The following is a 12,091-nucleotide window of genomic DNA, read 5'->3' as shown; positions in this document are numbered from 1 at the left end:
TTCTTTATTTTTTGTTTTTGAACATTCCGCAATCAAGGGATAGCTGAAAGACCTGACTATTTTTTTTTCTTTTTTCTTCTTTCTTCTTTTTTTTTTTTAAATCTAGTTAGTGTGATATTATTTGGAATGGTCAGTTAAATATCCCTGGAGTCTGAAGTCTGACAGCTATGTCTCCAGCTAGTAGTAAAAATTCTAAGTAATGGCTGATTCGTATTTTCATAAAGGCACAATATCCTTTGCCATGGTGGTCTTTGGATGTGCTTTTTAAATTGTCTGTATACTTATTTCTGCCTTCCCCAGACCACTTGCATATTAAGGAAACTGTTATAAACTGCTTTGCTTAGGCTTGAAGAAACCTGTGGTTATTCTCTGAAGCTGTCTGAATCAGTGTGAGGGTTTTTGGGAGGGTACGTGGCCAAGGAAGCACATCTGCTTGGAGAGTGGCTCAGTACATCAAACACTGCGTGCAAACCGTCCTGGCTGGAGGTCTGAGCAGCATAAGGCATCTGCTCTGGAAAGCTTCAATGTTGCAGCCTCTTCTGTGTTTTTGATTATAGACAAGACTGGACCCTTGTACAATATTACTTTTCCTGGACAACAAAACCTGCAATTTGATCAGCTAAGATATGCACAGGCAAAACGAGAGAGAGGAGGAGAGGGAGATATGATCTGTGACAGTAGATTTTTAGCTGAATGCTCCATGCAGTCGTTAGTAACTCCTGTAGAAAAACTTGCAGCTGCAGGTACAAAAGGATTGAGAGAGACCTGCATTTGCAGCACCTGCTTGTGCAATCGCTAGCCATCAGGATGGCTGTGAATTTCTCTTAGCCTGAGAACTGCTGGAAGGAATGATGCCTCATTATCTGTGGAAGTCAAGCTCTTACTTCATCATGCCTTTCACACTTGCTTGTGGAGATCTAAGAAAGAATAAGGAACTCCCAGGAGCTTGAACTTGAGCTGCTTGTCTAGCAGCTGTGCTGTGAGGAGGATCATTCAGGTGCTGTTTGCTGCTCCTGATTTCTCAGGAGCTGAGTCTTCTCTGCTGCTGCCTGACCTTGTCAGCGTCTGCAGCGGGGGAACCTTGCGGGTCGACCTCCTTGGCTTAGGCGTAAGGCAAAGCCTGCCAGGGCAGAGCTCCTATTGCAGTGGTGTTGTAGCTGCCAGAACTGTAACTTTGTCAGTTAAAAAAATGCCTTGAAATGTCTGGAAGGAGGGGACTGCTGCAGCTTGCTTTGGCTGTGCAAAGCAGTGCTTTAGAGTATGACCTGTTTTTCTGTGCAGAATTCTTTGAATCCTTTTGTATTGTCTGGAATAGCATATGTGTATCTGCCTTAAGAAGCCTAGGAATGTTTCAGAGCCTTCTTCTCCCTCCAAGAACACTTCAAAACAGGGAGTAGGAGTCTCTGTCACTTTGGAGTGACAGAGCTGTTACATGCCAATGGGGCAGGCAGTTTGTGCAAGACTCCCTCTCCTGTAGGAAAATTAGGGGTGCTTATCTTTAAAGCTCTGAAAGTTAAGTTTAAAAAATATTGTTAATTCTATCAAATGTTGCTACTTTTTTATATCTAAATGATTAGTATCTTGTTATGTACTTTGACGTGCATGTCAATTTGTTTACTTTGGCTACAGCAGTCTCCTAGAGTTCATGCCAGGCAACTGCCATGGAATCATCCCTTTAAAGTCCCTTTTGGTTTGAGGGTTTTAGCAAAATACCTCTGTCTACTGTAGGAGAACAGAATCACTGGGACGTCCTTATCATAATGATTAATGGCACAAAGTTGCCCAAGGTAGCAGATGAATGAAAAGCTTATGATCCATGGTTTGTCTGCTGGTAAATGAGATTTTGGGGATTTGGTGTTGTTGTTGAAGCCATAGAAGTGTTGTTATGGGTATCATGCTGGATGTTGTGTGTCAAATTTTATTTATTTGTTTTGCCATCTGACTGATTCTGGTTCATTCTGAGACTGGGCTGAGCTTCACTTTAAGTCATTAACAGAAAAGTTTCTAAGACTTCTGTATCAGTCACCTGGCAGGCAATATTTCTCTGCATGAGCTGAGAAATGGCTGGGAACACATATGTGCTAGTCTGGTCTGTAAAGTGCTACCAGAAGTGTTTTCAGTAGCGGAGCATATATGAGACGGTTCTTTGAGTTGTTCTCCTTTGTTCAAAGAAACAGGTACCTTCAACTCAAGCTGAGCATGTATGTGTATAAGCACTGCAAGCAGGACATGGTCACATGCGTGTAAGGCCAGCAAAGGGCAGGGAGGTGGGAATAGGCTAGAGCACATGGCCTGTGGGGAGAAGCTGGGATCTGAGTTTGTCCAATGTTAGGAACAGAATATTGTCTTCAGCCGCCTGCATGGGGAGTTACGGAGCAGACAGAAACAGGCTTTTCTCAAAGGTGTGTAATGGTAGGATGAGAAGCATCAGACAAATTGCAGCACAGGAAATGCCAATTAGCTAGAAGGATAAAAACTTCCACCATGAGTTCAGCCAAAGATTGGAACAGCAGCTGAGAGAAACTTTAAACTCTCCATTCTTGGAGACTTGGAGGGTTGGGAAGGAGACCTGCAGAGGTCTTTCCAGCCTGATCATGCTGCAATGCTCTATTTTGGAAGAGGGAGATATTTGCAATATAGGCATTCTCTTTAACAGCAGTAACAGTTTCACTGTTCTAGTTAAATACAAGTGGGCTGTATTTCGGTTGTTTCACCTGAGAAGACAAAGTGGAGCAAAATCAACCTACTTGGCAGCCTTGTTATGTTGGAAGTAATGTTGTTTTTAGCAGTTCATATTCTCAGTATAGAACAATAGTTCAGGCATTCTCAATAGAATTTTAGCCAATCAATAGTTTTGTCCTGTTCACAGCTGCTTTCCTTGTTTGAAAGACCTGTTCCATATACCCCGCAGTTCTTTCACATAAAGTCACATTGTCCTGTTTAAGGGCTGCTGTGCCTGAGAAAAGCAAAGACAAGTGCTTGCAGAAGTGGTGACCAGTGCTAGGTTGCTCTCCTGTGTTTAAGACCATTTTGCATGCCATATTGCTTATCATAGGGCAAGCTAAGCTGGATGTTGTGTGCACAGCTGGTTTTCGTAAGGCTAGTTCATGGAACACTGGGGTCTGTGCTGGAATAGTAAGGGAAGAACAAGCGAGTGAGAAATATCTGGGCAGCAACCTGTGGAAGAAAGTCATTTCCTTTTCTTTAGTGCTTGGTACAGTAATTGGTCCTCATTAGCTGAATAACAGACTCAACACTGACATTTACTGGAACTAAACAGCTGTTTCTCCTTTCTGTTGTTATATAGAAGAAGTTTTCAAAGAGAAAGGGAAGAACAGAGAAATTATGTCCTGCAACTTGCGCCCCAGTGGCTTGGCATCTCTGGTATTTGTGATGTGAATACGTAGGTGTGCTGACCAGAGAGCCTCAAAATGTTCCACCTACACTGGGGTGGGAAAGCCAAGTGAAATAAACCCTGCAAAGATGTTTGGACCTTTCCCAGAGCTGGCTACTGTGCTATCCATCCTGCATCTGGCACTGTTGAGTTTAGAGTGGGGAATACTGCCACCCCATGCTCCTCTACTGTCATTTCTTTCCTGAGACTGTCTCCAATGTGGGATTGTTTATCCTTGTTCTTCCACTAACCCTACTCTTCTGTAGTTGCCTGCAGTGGAGATGTAATACTAACACCTTCCATGCCTTTCCAGGGTCACAGTGCACCGGGCTGTTTAGCACCACTGTGCTGGGAGGCTCCTCCAGTGCCCCCAACCTCCAGGACTACGCACGCAGCCATGGCAAAAAGTTTGCCAGCAGCCTGACGTACAAAGACGGTATGTGTGTTCTGTCTGCAGCACATGGTTCATCTGGGGGCTTTGCCTCTGGATCATACTGAGTCAAAGTCTTAGACTGCTAAGAGGAGTAGCATATTTTAATGTGTATTCATCAGATTATGGTAATGCATTTTTATCATATCCCAAGAAATCATGATCCTTTTGCATCAGTCAGATCCTTGCCAGGTTAAGACAGGAGCTGACACTGCATGAAGAGTTTTATACTGTTGTGTGGTATTGCTTGTATCTGATTTTGCTCAGATATTCCAATACAACTTGCTATTGTGGGCTAGGAATCATTATTATAGATATTCCATAGGTTTGTCCTGATACAGAAATCCAGCACATCTTGCTTATCTTGGTGATTTGTGCTGAACTAAGCTTTTGTGGAGACAGTAATTCCCAACCCTGCAGGAGATGGGGCTGTGCTGTTGGCAGAGTGATGTGCTTGGCAGGGGTTATATAGGTACTAGAACCAGGCTGGGCAATTCTGTAGAAGAGTGTGGCGTAGCAGTCAGAAAGCAAGTACTATGCCTGGTATTTTTGATCTAAGTGGCATGCTTGGAGGAAATATAGCAAAAGGACTGTAATGTCTACTTGATGTGGCTAGTTCTGCAGAAACTACCGTAAAATTCATCCAGTCTAGTAAAGTATACTTGGGTCATTGGTATCAGTGTTGCCCCATATTCATTAGTGAAGGGGGTAGTACCAGCTGAGGACTAGTGTGGTAGGCATCGACAAGCAGAGTCTATCCTATCCACAGGGAAGTTGGAGCACCGAGCGAAGAGAAGGCTGAGGTGTTCTAAAGGAACCGCAGGGCTGTAATGCACCAGAGCAAGTGTTCCTGTTATCCTAGAGAGAAAGGCCCTATAAGGTATTGATTAAGATACCATTTTCTGGAGTTAGCACAAGAAAGAAAAAAGAATATATAATCTTATGTCCCTTCAGATGCTGGGAACCATGAGCTGTGCAGCATTGGATGGACCTCCAGTCAGAGCATGGCATGTTGCCCAGGCTCCATCTGTGGAGAGGCTTGTCTGACGCTGCACAGTTCGGCTTGCCAGCATTTGATGGGGTTTAAGATGATCTCTTTTCTCCTTATGTTAGCTCCTTCAATAAATGGTATGTAAATACCTTGTTGGAGCCTTAGTGCCTATATGTCTATGTTCATAAGCAGCACCTGCATTAATACGTTTCATGGCGGGAGGTGAATAGAGCAGTAGTCTGGGACCTTTGAGGGAAATGGAGCTGGTTCCTTGGGCTTTCTTTCCAGTTTTGAGGCCAGAAAAATGGTCTAAAAACAGCATGAAAAGATGCTATTCAGTTCTCAGACCAGGTGAGACTTCATTAAATGCCTTTCTATTGAGACCATTTTCTTCACTCTGTAAGAAACAATTGTATTGCTTGTCACATCCTCAGGGAGGTTTCTAGCATGTAACAGGCTGTGAGTGGCAGACATGAACTGGAGGGATTTAAAACTGCTGTATCAGTTCTGCACTGCTCAGGACAGGAAGCGCTGGCTACTTACAGGTCCCAGAATCAGCTCGTGGTGTTTGGAATAAGGTAGGATCTGTGAATACCAGGGGAGGTGCTTGAAAGACTAGTTAAGGCTGTGGCTGCTTCTCTTCTGCAGTTCTGCAACCAGTCTGACTCCAAAGCAGCACTAATTCTCAAGGAAAACTGTCAGAGATGGCTAGCGGGGTGACACTTGACTGGGAACAGAGCTGACTGCTCAGTGCTGGCGCTGTGCCACCTGTGTAGGTGCTACAGTGGGAGTCTGCCTGTAGTCAAGGCTTGGAGCAGAATCCTGCTGGTTTGGCCTAAATTCTGTGACATGATCTCTGCATGCTGTGACACAGCTTTAGCCTCAAGTCATTAAAAGATGCTTGCTTAAATATCATGCAACTTACATAGCCTGGAATTCATCTTCGTATTATACTTAGTATTCCCATGTTCCTCTGTACGGCTGCACCATGTGCTCCCGGTGCCTTGCTGCAGTCATGGCAATTGTGAGGAAGAAACTAAAGGTTTGGGAAAATGAGTAGGAGGCTGAAGAGCACTTTATTTCTGGGGAAGATAGTTTGGAATATAAAATAAGCATTTTATCCCAGTGTTCCTGCTTAAATGAGTAGCAAATGATGAGCATTAGCATTTAAGCCAAAAGTCATTAGAGTTTAAAGCAGTGATGTAGCAGACTTCACTTTCTCAGGCTGCCTCTATATCAAGGTCTTTTCTATAGCCATCAGGTCAATAGTGTTTAAAGACCCTCAGATTCTGGAGCACATTTTTGCATGAATTCTCCTGTGTGCATCACGGATTTGCTCAGTGAAGTTAAATTACCTTTATTTTTTTTTTAAAGTCTTTTTATTTGGGTCTAGAAGAGGGCAAAGAAAACATTCACTGGTGAATTGAGTCTTAACTTAACTGATGTTAAGTTAACTTAACTGATGCTGATGTTTCTTTGAAGGTGGTTTGTCTGAAGCCAAGACCCAGTAGCTTGTCTCAGCACTGTCCAAATTTGTGCTCTGTAAAAATGCAGAGAAGATTCAGGGTAGAATGGAGGTGATTATCAGTTGACTGCAAGGTGATATCTTGGACACTGCTTGGAAGATGTGTATATATGGAAGCTTGCTGGTCTACATTTGTTGAATTTAAACAAACAGTTTTTATGACCGTTACCCTGGTAAGGGTAATTGTAGCAACTTTGAGCATTGATTTAAATGCTATACAGGCAAGTCTGGTATTTTAGTGGATGTAGCTATGGAAATTTAAAGGGAATGTGACAGTGTAAATCGATGTGTGTAGCACCTATTCTTGGTACACAGAAATAGCCATACAGCTTTGATTTACTAGATAAAATGGATGCATGAAAATAGGAATGAGAAATAAAAACATTGTTAGTTTCTAAGTAGCAGCAGAAAGTGCAATTGGCTGGGTCCTCACACCATGTCCTGCATGCTCATAGTCTGATATAGGCCATTTTTTTCCATGATAGCTGAAGAATTCCCAGAATGGGAATAAGCTGAAGTTTTTGGCCTGTTTTTGTAGCAAATAGAGACTAATTCCTGTCTTTTAAAACTCATCTGTTTGTGCTCCATTAGATGCTTAGAGTCTGTCCTTGTGCTGTCTGTCTGGGGAATTTGGCCTGGCCTAGATCATGGCCAGGACGAGCCTGAGGAGCAGTGTGAAAAGTGTATCCCCAAGGCTCTGCCGTATCGCAGTGCATTGAGCAGCAGGAAGGTGGAGATGTCTTCATGGTCTTAGATTTGTTCCCTAAATAGTTAGCTGATTTAGCTTTTTAATTCATAAAAAGCTGTGTTTAGCTTACATTGAGAGGATGTTCTGAGCTGCTCTTAACTGTCCTAAGCATCTTCAGATACTGTTTTGCTTTTCTTTAGGCAGAAGTGAATTCCCAAGAACTATATCCATACGGTGCTGTTGCTTGTCCTTGTGCTCTTGTGGCAGTAACTGTGGCCACATTGCGCCCTCCACTGCTGAGCCTGGGGGCCAAGTGCTCTGCTTGGCCCCGAGTGTGGAGGGAGGGCAGGGTGTATTTGCTGTCTGTGGCTGCACGTCCGAGCCTGTTCGCAGTGTAAAGGGAGTGCGCGGGAAGGGGAACAGGCAGAGCGCGACGGCCCCGAGACGATCAGTCAGGCGTCCAGCGACGCGGCAGCGCCCCGAGCACGTGTGGGTCAGGCAGAGGGTGAGCGGGAAGGCTGCAGCACGCGAAGGTTAGGAGAGTCCTTAGAAGCAGGCTGTTAACTGAGATGATCTGTTTTTATTTCCTCAGAGCTCTTGTCTATGCCAGCCGTAAAACGATTTTCTGTGTCGTTTGCAAAGCATCCGACTAATGGTACGTTTGCTTTCTTGATTTGACGTTCCCTCACACTTCTAACCCCATGCTCACATTCAGTTCTCCCTTTTGCACATCTTCTCCTCCTCCTTCCAGCCTCCTTTTGGTACTTTTTGTTTCTGCCTTTTTTTTTTTTTTTTTTGCATGTCTGTGTATCTGGTATCTAAACATGTTTCCCTTTCCCCTTGTCTCATTTTGACTAACTTGTTCACTTGTCCTCTGTTACTGCTCAGCGGGGCCTGTGCTCTGTGTGGGATACCTGCCAGACTGATTCTACAGAGGAATTTGTGTTCCAGGTGAAAAAGAAAGATCAATAGCTCTCATGCAGCTTTTAATTCACTGCTGACATTAAAGCTTTTTTCTCATGCCCCTTTGAGTGGGAAAGAATTCCATTGGCATCATGAGGTACAGGGCAGACATTGCTCTGTCCCAAGGGCATCGCCAGCTTAGGATCTGTTTTAGCAACTCAGATTTACAGGACTGAAAAAGGATAGGCTGAGGCTACATGTGTCTCCTGGAAGCGTGCAGTCAAGAGTGAGAGAAAAGGAAGTGTTGACAGCGTTCCCTGTACAGGCAGTTCATCAGCACAGTGCTCTTAGGAGTGCTGGTACCTTCATGGCATCGTGCCTGCACTCCTGCTTATTAGGTTAGTTCCTTGATTAGCCTAAGGATGCAGGGAGTGGTCTCACCTTCCCTACATGTTATCTCCAAGAATGGCATCTCTCCAAAACTTTTTCAAAAGCTGCCTTGGGCCCTGTCATCTTCCTGCCTGGAAGGGGAGGCAGTGTGCATCAGCAGCGTGCTCCTGAGGGTGGTGTGACCTGCATCCCTCCCTTCACGTCAACAGTGGAGCAGGATGTCTGACAGTGCTCACGTGCACTCCACGGCTCTGCTTTGTGTTGCTCCCAACAGAACAGTTGAATGGAGTGTCTTTGGAGGCTGCAAAGGCAGCTGGCTCATTTGTAGCAGGTAACTAGAGGTTTGTATCATCTCTGCCTGTGCAGAAACCAACTTCCCCAAGTGCCTGGTTTCACAATCCTACTCCTTCCCATAGCTCATGGCTCTTGCTATTGAGGCATGTTAGGACCAAAGCAGACTGCTGAAAGATTTCAAGTTAGATATTCATGTTTTATATGATAAAGGCTGCTTCTGGAATCTTGAAGCTTAGTAAATATGAAGATATTCTGTTCTGTGTGATGTGGAAGTTGAAAGATATTCAGAAAACTGTCACTAAAGACTAGAGTTTTGGGAAAGATGAAAGTGGAAGGGGCAGCTAAATGTGGTTCAGATATTTGAGTGGGATATATCTTCTGTGTTTCCTTAGTTTTGCTTTCCACAGAGTGACTGCCTGCTCAGTTTGCTGTGTGTGTCTGGAAGCTGTTGGAGCACGAGGTGCATTGCAGCAGGGAGCGTCATCCTGGCTTGCCAGGGAAGCTTGCACCAAGCACTATTTTTTTTTCTAAGCCACACTGTAAAGCAATGAAAGGAAACTGTACTTTTTTTTTTTCTTTCTCCTTCAATAAATGAAACAAATATTTGTACTCACAAAGTGTTTGTCAGTGAAACTAAGATAGATACCTAGGAAGGGTGAGGCTGAAGTTAGATGTATTTGGTCTGGGCTTGGCAGCTGCCTTTAGAATATTTAGTACCTGTGCACCATCTAAGGGTGCATGAACTATTCATATCTCTGAATCTAGATTTTGTTTCTGAAGAACTGCCTGTGCTTGGTGGGATGGGATGGGTGAACCAGAGCAGTTGTCAAGCAGAAGGTCAGACTGGGTGGTTTATGGCCAGGCCATGTGTACCTTGGGAGCGAGACATGCGACTTGAGGCCCTAAATGGGAGGGAGGAGCTGGACCTGTTAGTATCTTGTCCACCGTACAGTACAGAAGACATCGAACACCCTGCACAGAGCTGATGTGAGAGGCTGGAAAGGGCAGGTCAGTATTCCTGTGCCCACTCTGTTTTTCAGAATCCCTCTGACTATGCTCTCAGGCAAAGCCTGCTGTCCCCGGCTGCCCTTTCCCCTTCTCCAGGCCTCTAATGCCAGCTCACTTATCCTCATCCATGTGCTGAAGTGACGGGCTGCATTTGGGTGCGGGACTGTAGCAAGAGATTTCTTGTGTCGGCTGGGGGAGGGCTAGGCTGGGAGTGACTTTTTTACATAGCTGAACCTGAGCTGTCTTGGGCTTGGAATGTGTTCTTAGATTTATTTGTTTGCCAAACAATCACTTACAAACATGAAGCCTTGCTGCTTAGCTTGTGCTGGGGCAGCTCGTGGGTTGCAGCGGCGCTCGGCAGCTGCAGGGCACGGTGGGAGCCTGGGCTGCCGCCTCCGGACGCGGGTGCGCGGTGCTAGGGATGTTCCTGATCCGCACCCTGCGGGGGGCTGCGCTTCAGCATGTGGGGCAAGTCTTCTCCCCTGCCAGCAGCTGGCAGCTCTACTCCTTGCGTCTTCATATTTTTTCTATTTCCCAGCTTTACCTCCCACTCTCCTCTCACTCCTTATGGCCCACTTTCCTCCAGATGCATTTGAGCACCACCACGTTGCCCAGTTGCTGCGCCGTTTTTCCTCTGACTATGCCACGAGCCGGAACATCTGCCTGGATGCCACCCTAGCCCACCACCTGCAGCAGTGCTCCTACCACCTGCGTCTCTTCAGGAGCTGGCTGATCTCAGGGCAGGATGACTTGGAGTGTCTTTACGGTACTGCACGCTGCAGCTGCCTTGGCTCCGTGCTCTTGTAGCCAAGCAGGGACCAGTGTCTGCTTGAGAATGCAAAGTATGCTTTGCTTCTAAGAAAGGAAAGCATTTCCCTCTCTGCATCCCTCAAATCTGCAGGCTGTTCTTGCAGCAAGGCGTGTGGGCTGCTACATCAGGCAGTTTTGGAGCTGTAGGAAGAGGCTTTTCCACATGGAGTCAGTGTTCTGTGTGGAGCTGTAACTGCTTTTTCTGTTCTTGGCAATTGCTTGTTGCCTTCTTCCTCTAGCTAGGGCAAGCCCTTAAGCTTCTTTTGAGTGTCCTCATCTGAAATGATGAGCTCTGTCCCGTGTGATGCTCTGCTGACGTGATACTGCTTTGCAGACCTTAGCGGGGTGCTTGGTGTTTCTATAGTTATCAAGGCAGAAACCAAAGTACTTAGTAAAAGCATGGGAAGAATGAAGGTTGAGGAGGCACTGCAGCTGGTCACATGCAGGTGAACTTGCTGTGGAAACTTAGGGGAAGTGGTAGCTTGTGAGACTGTGTTATTTCCACAGAAATTTTGCTTCTGCATTGCATGGCACTTGTTTTGCCTGTTAGGACTTCTACAGTGTTTCATGTCTGCGATGAGGAAAGGTAGACAGTTGCAGTATTAGATCTGGATGTTATAAATCAAAGATCACTGTTACCGTGATATTTCTCAGCCTCTGGCACAAGAGGGGAGGTCTGGTGCATTGAGGTGCTTCTAAGACAGTAGAAAGACTTGTCTTTGTGAAGGGAAGCTGGCTAGGCCTGGCTGTTAATGTTCACCTTGCACCATGAAATTTGCTGGGTGCATGTGGCTTGCTGCTGAACTGTGTGCTGTGGTGCATGGATCCCCTTTTTCATTCAGACTTATGGGCACAGACATAAAAAGAGATTAGATTTTCGTCTGGCAAAGAAACAGTATCAAACAATTTCAGAGCTTGGATAAGAGATTTTTTTTATATATATACTGTCTTTTTTTTTTTTTTTCCTCTCTGTTGTCCATATGGCTTTTCTTAAGCAGAGAACTTGGAGATCACAACTGCTCTTTAGATATAATTAGGATAATCCTCAGTCTCCTAGCAACTAATACAAAAGTGGAGCAAAATCACTTCAAGGGGAGAGATGCTGGAGCCAGACTGACTCCTCCCAAGCCAAAGCTGAGCTTGCCCTGCTGCAGATGTCAGGCTTCTTGTGTGAGCTCAGTAGAGAGAAGACATGAGCTTTAGCACTTGAGGCACTGGCGATCCAAGTACTGCAGCGTGCTGGTGGCTTGTGGAGCCCATCTTAGTGCAGCCAAGTTTTTAAGCTGTGCACAGAAGCTTTTAGTAGCTTCTCTGTGTAGAAGTCGGATCTGTGCCCTCAGTTAGTGAAGTTCATTCTTGCAGTTTTCCCAGTCTGATTGACCTTACACCCACCGTTACGTAGCATGTTTGGGATTCCTGCGGAGGATCTACTCTTAGCAGACATTTCTGCAGCCCCTGCAGCTGGCATCCTGCTTACCCCCAGTGTAATAACTGTATACTTCTATCTTCTCTTCCCTGTCTTTCAATCATCCTTCTATCCACAGAAAGAAAACATGGGTTTTCTCCCAGGACTGGGGCAGGGAGTTAGAAGTATGTAGTTGGTATTTGTAGGTAGGAAGATCAGCACTGGAGCCTAGAAGGGATCTGCCTTTGAGCCT

The 12,091-nt window shown here is 45.3% G+C and overlaps 1 protein-coding gene across 1 annotated transcript in view; it reads left to right on the top strand.

Moving 5' to 3' along the window:
* The window catches only part of PPIP5K1 (diphosphoinositol pentakisphosphate kinase 1), a 46,432-nt gene that overhangs the window by 27,122 nt on the left and 7,219 nt on the right, over window positions 1-12,091 (top strand). Inside the window, exons 26-28 of the mRNA XM_088529889.1 lie at window positions 3,708-3,830; window positions 7,621-7,683; window positions 10,210-10,389. Coding sequence (XP_088386015.1) covers window positions 3,708-3,830; window positions 7,621-7,683; window positions 10,210-10,389 — 366 coding nt within the window. The remainder of the gene's footprint in view (window positions 1-3,707; window positions 3,831-7,620; window positions 7,684-10,209; window positions 10,390-12,091) is intronic.

The sequence above is a fragment of the Tinamus guttatus genome, unplaced genomic scaffold (genome assembly GCF_059628265.1).
Source record: "Tinamus guttatus ecotype Peru unplaced genomic scaffold, ASM5962826v1 Tinamus_guttatus_pri_ptg000004l, whole genome shotgun sequence".
Lineage (NCBI taxonomy): Eukaryota > Metazoa > Chordata > Aves > Tinamiformes > Tinamidae > Tinamus > Tinamus guttatus.
The sequence above is the reverse complement of the archived record's forward strand: the minus strand, read 5'-3'. Positions and strand labels throughout refer to the sequence as shown.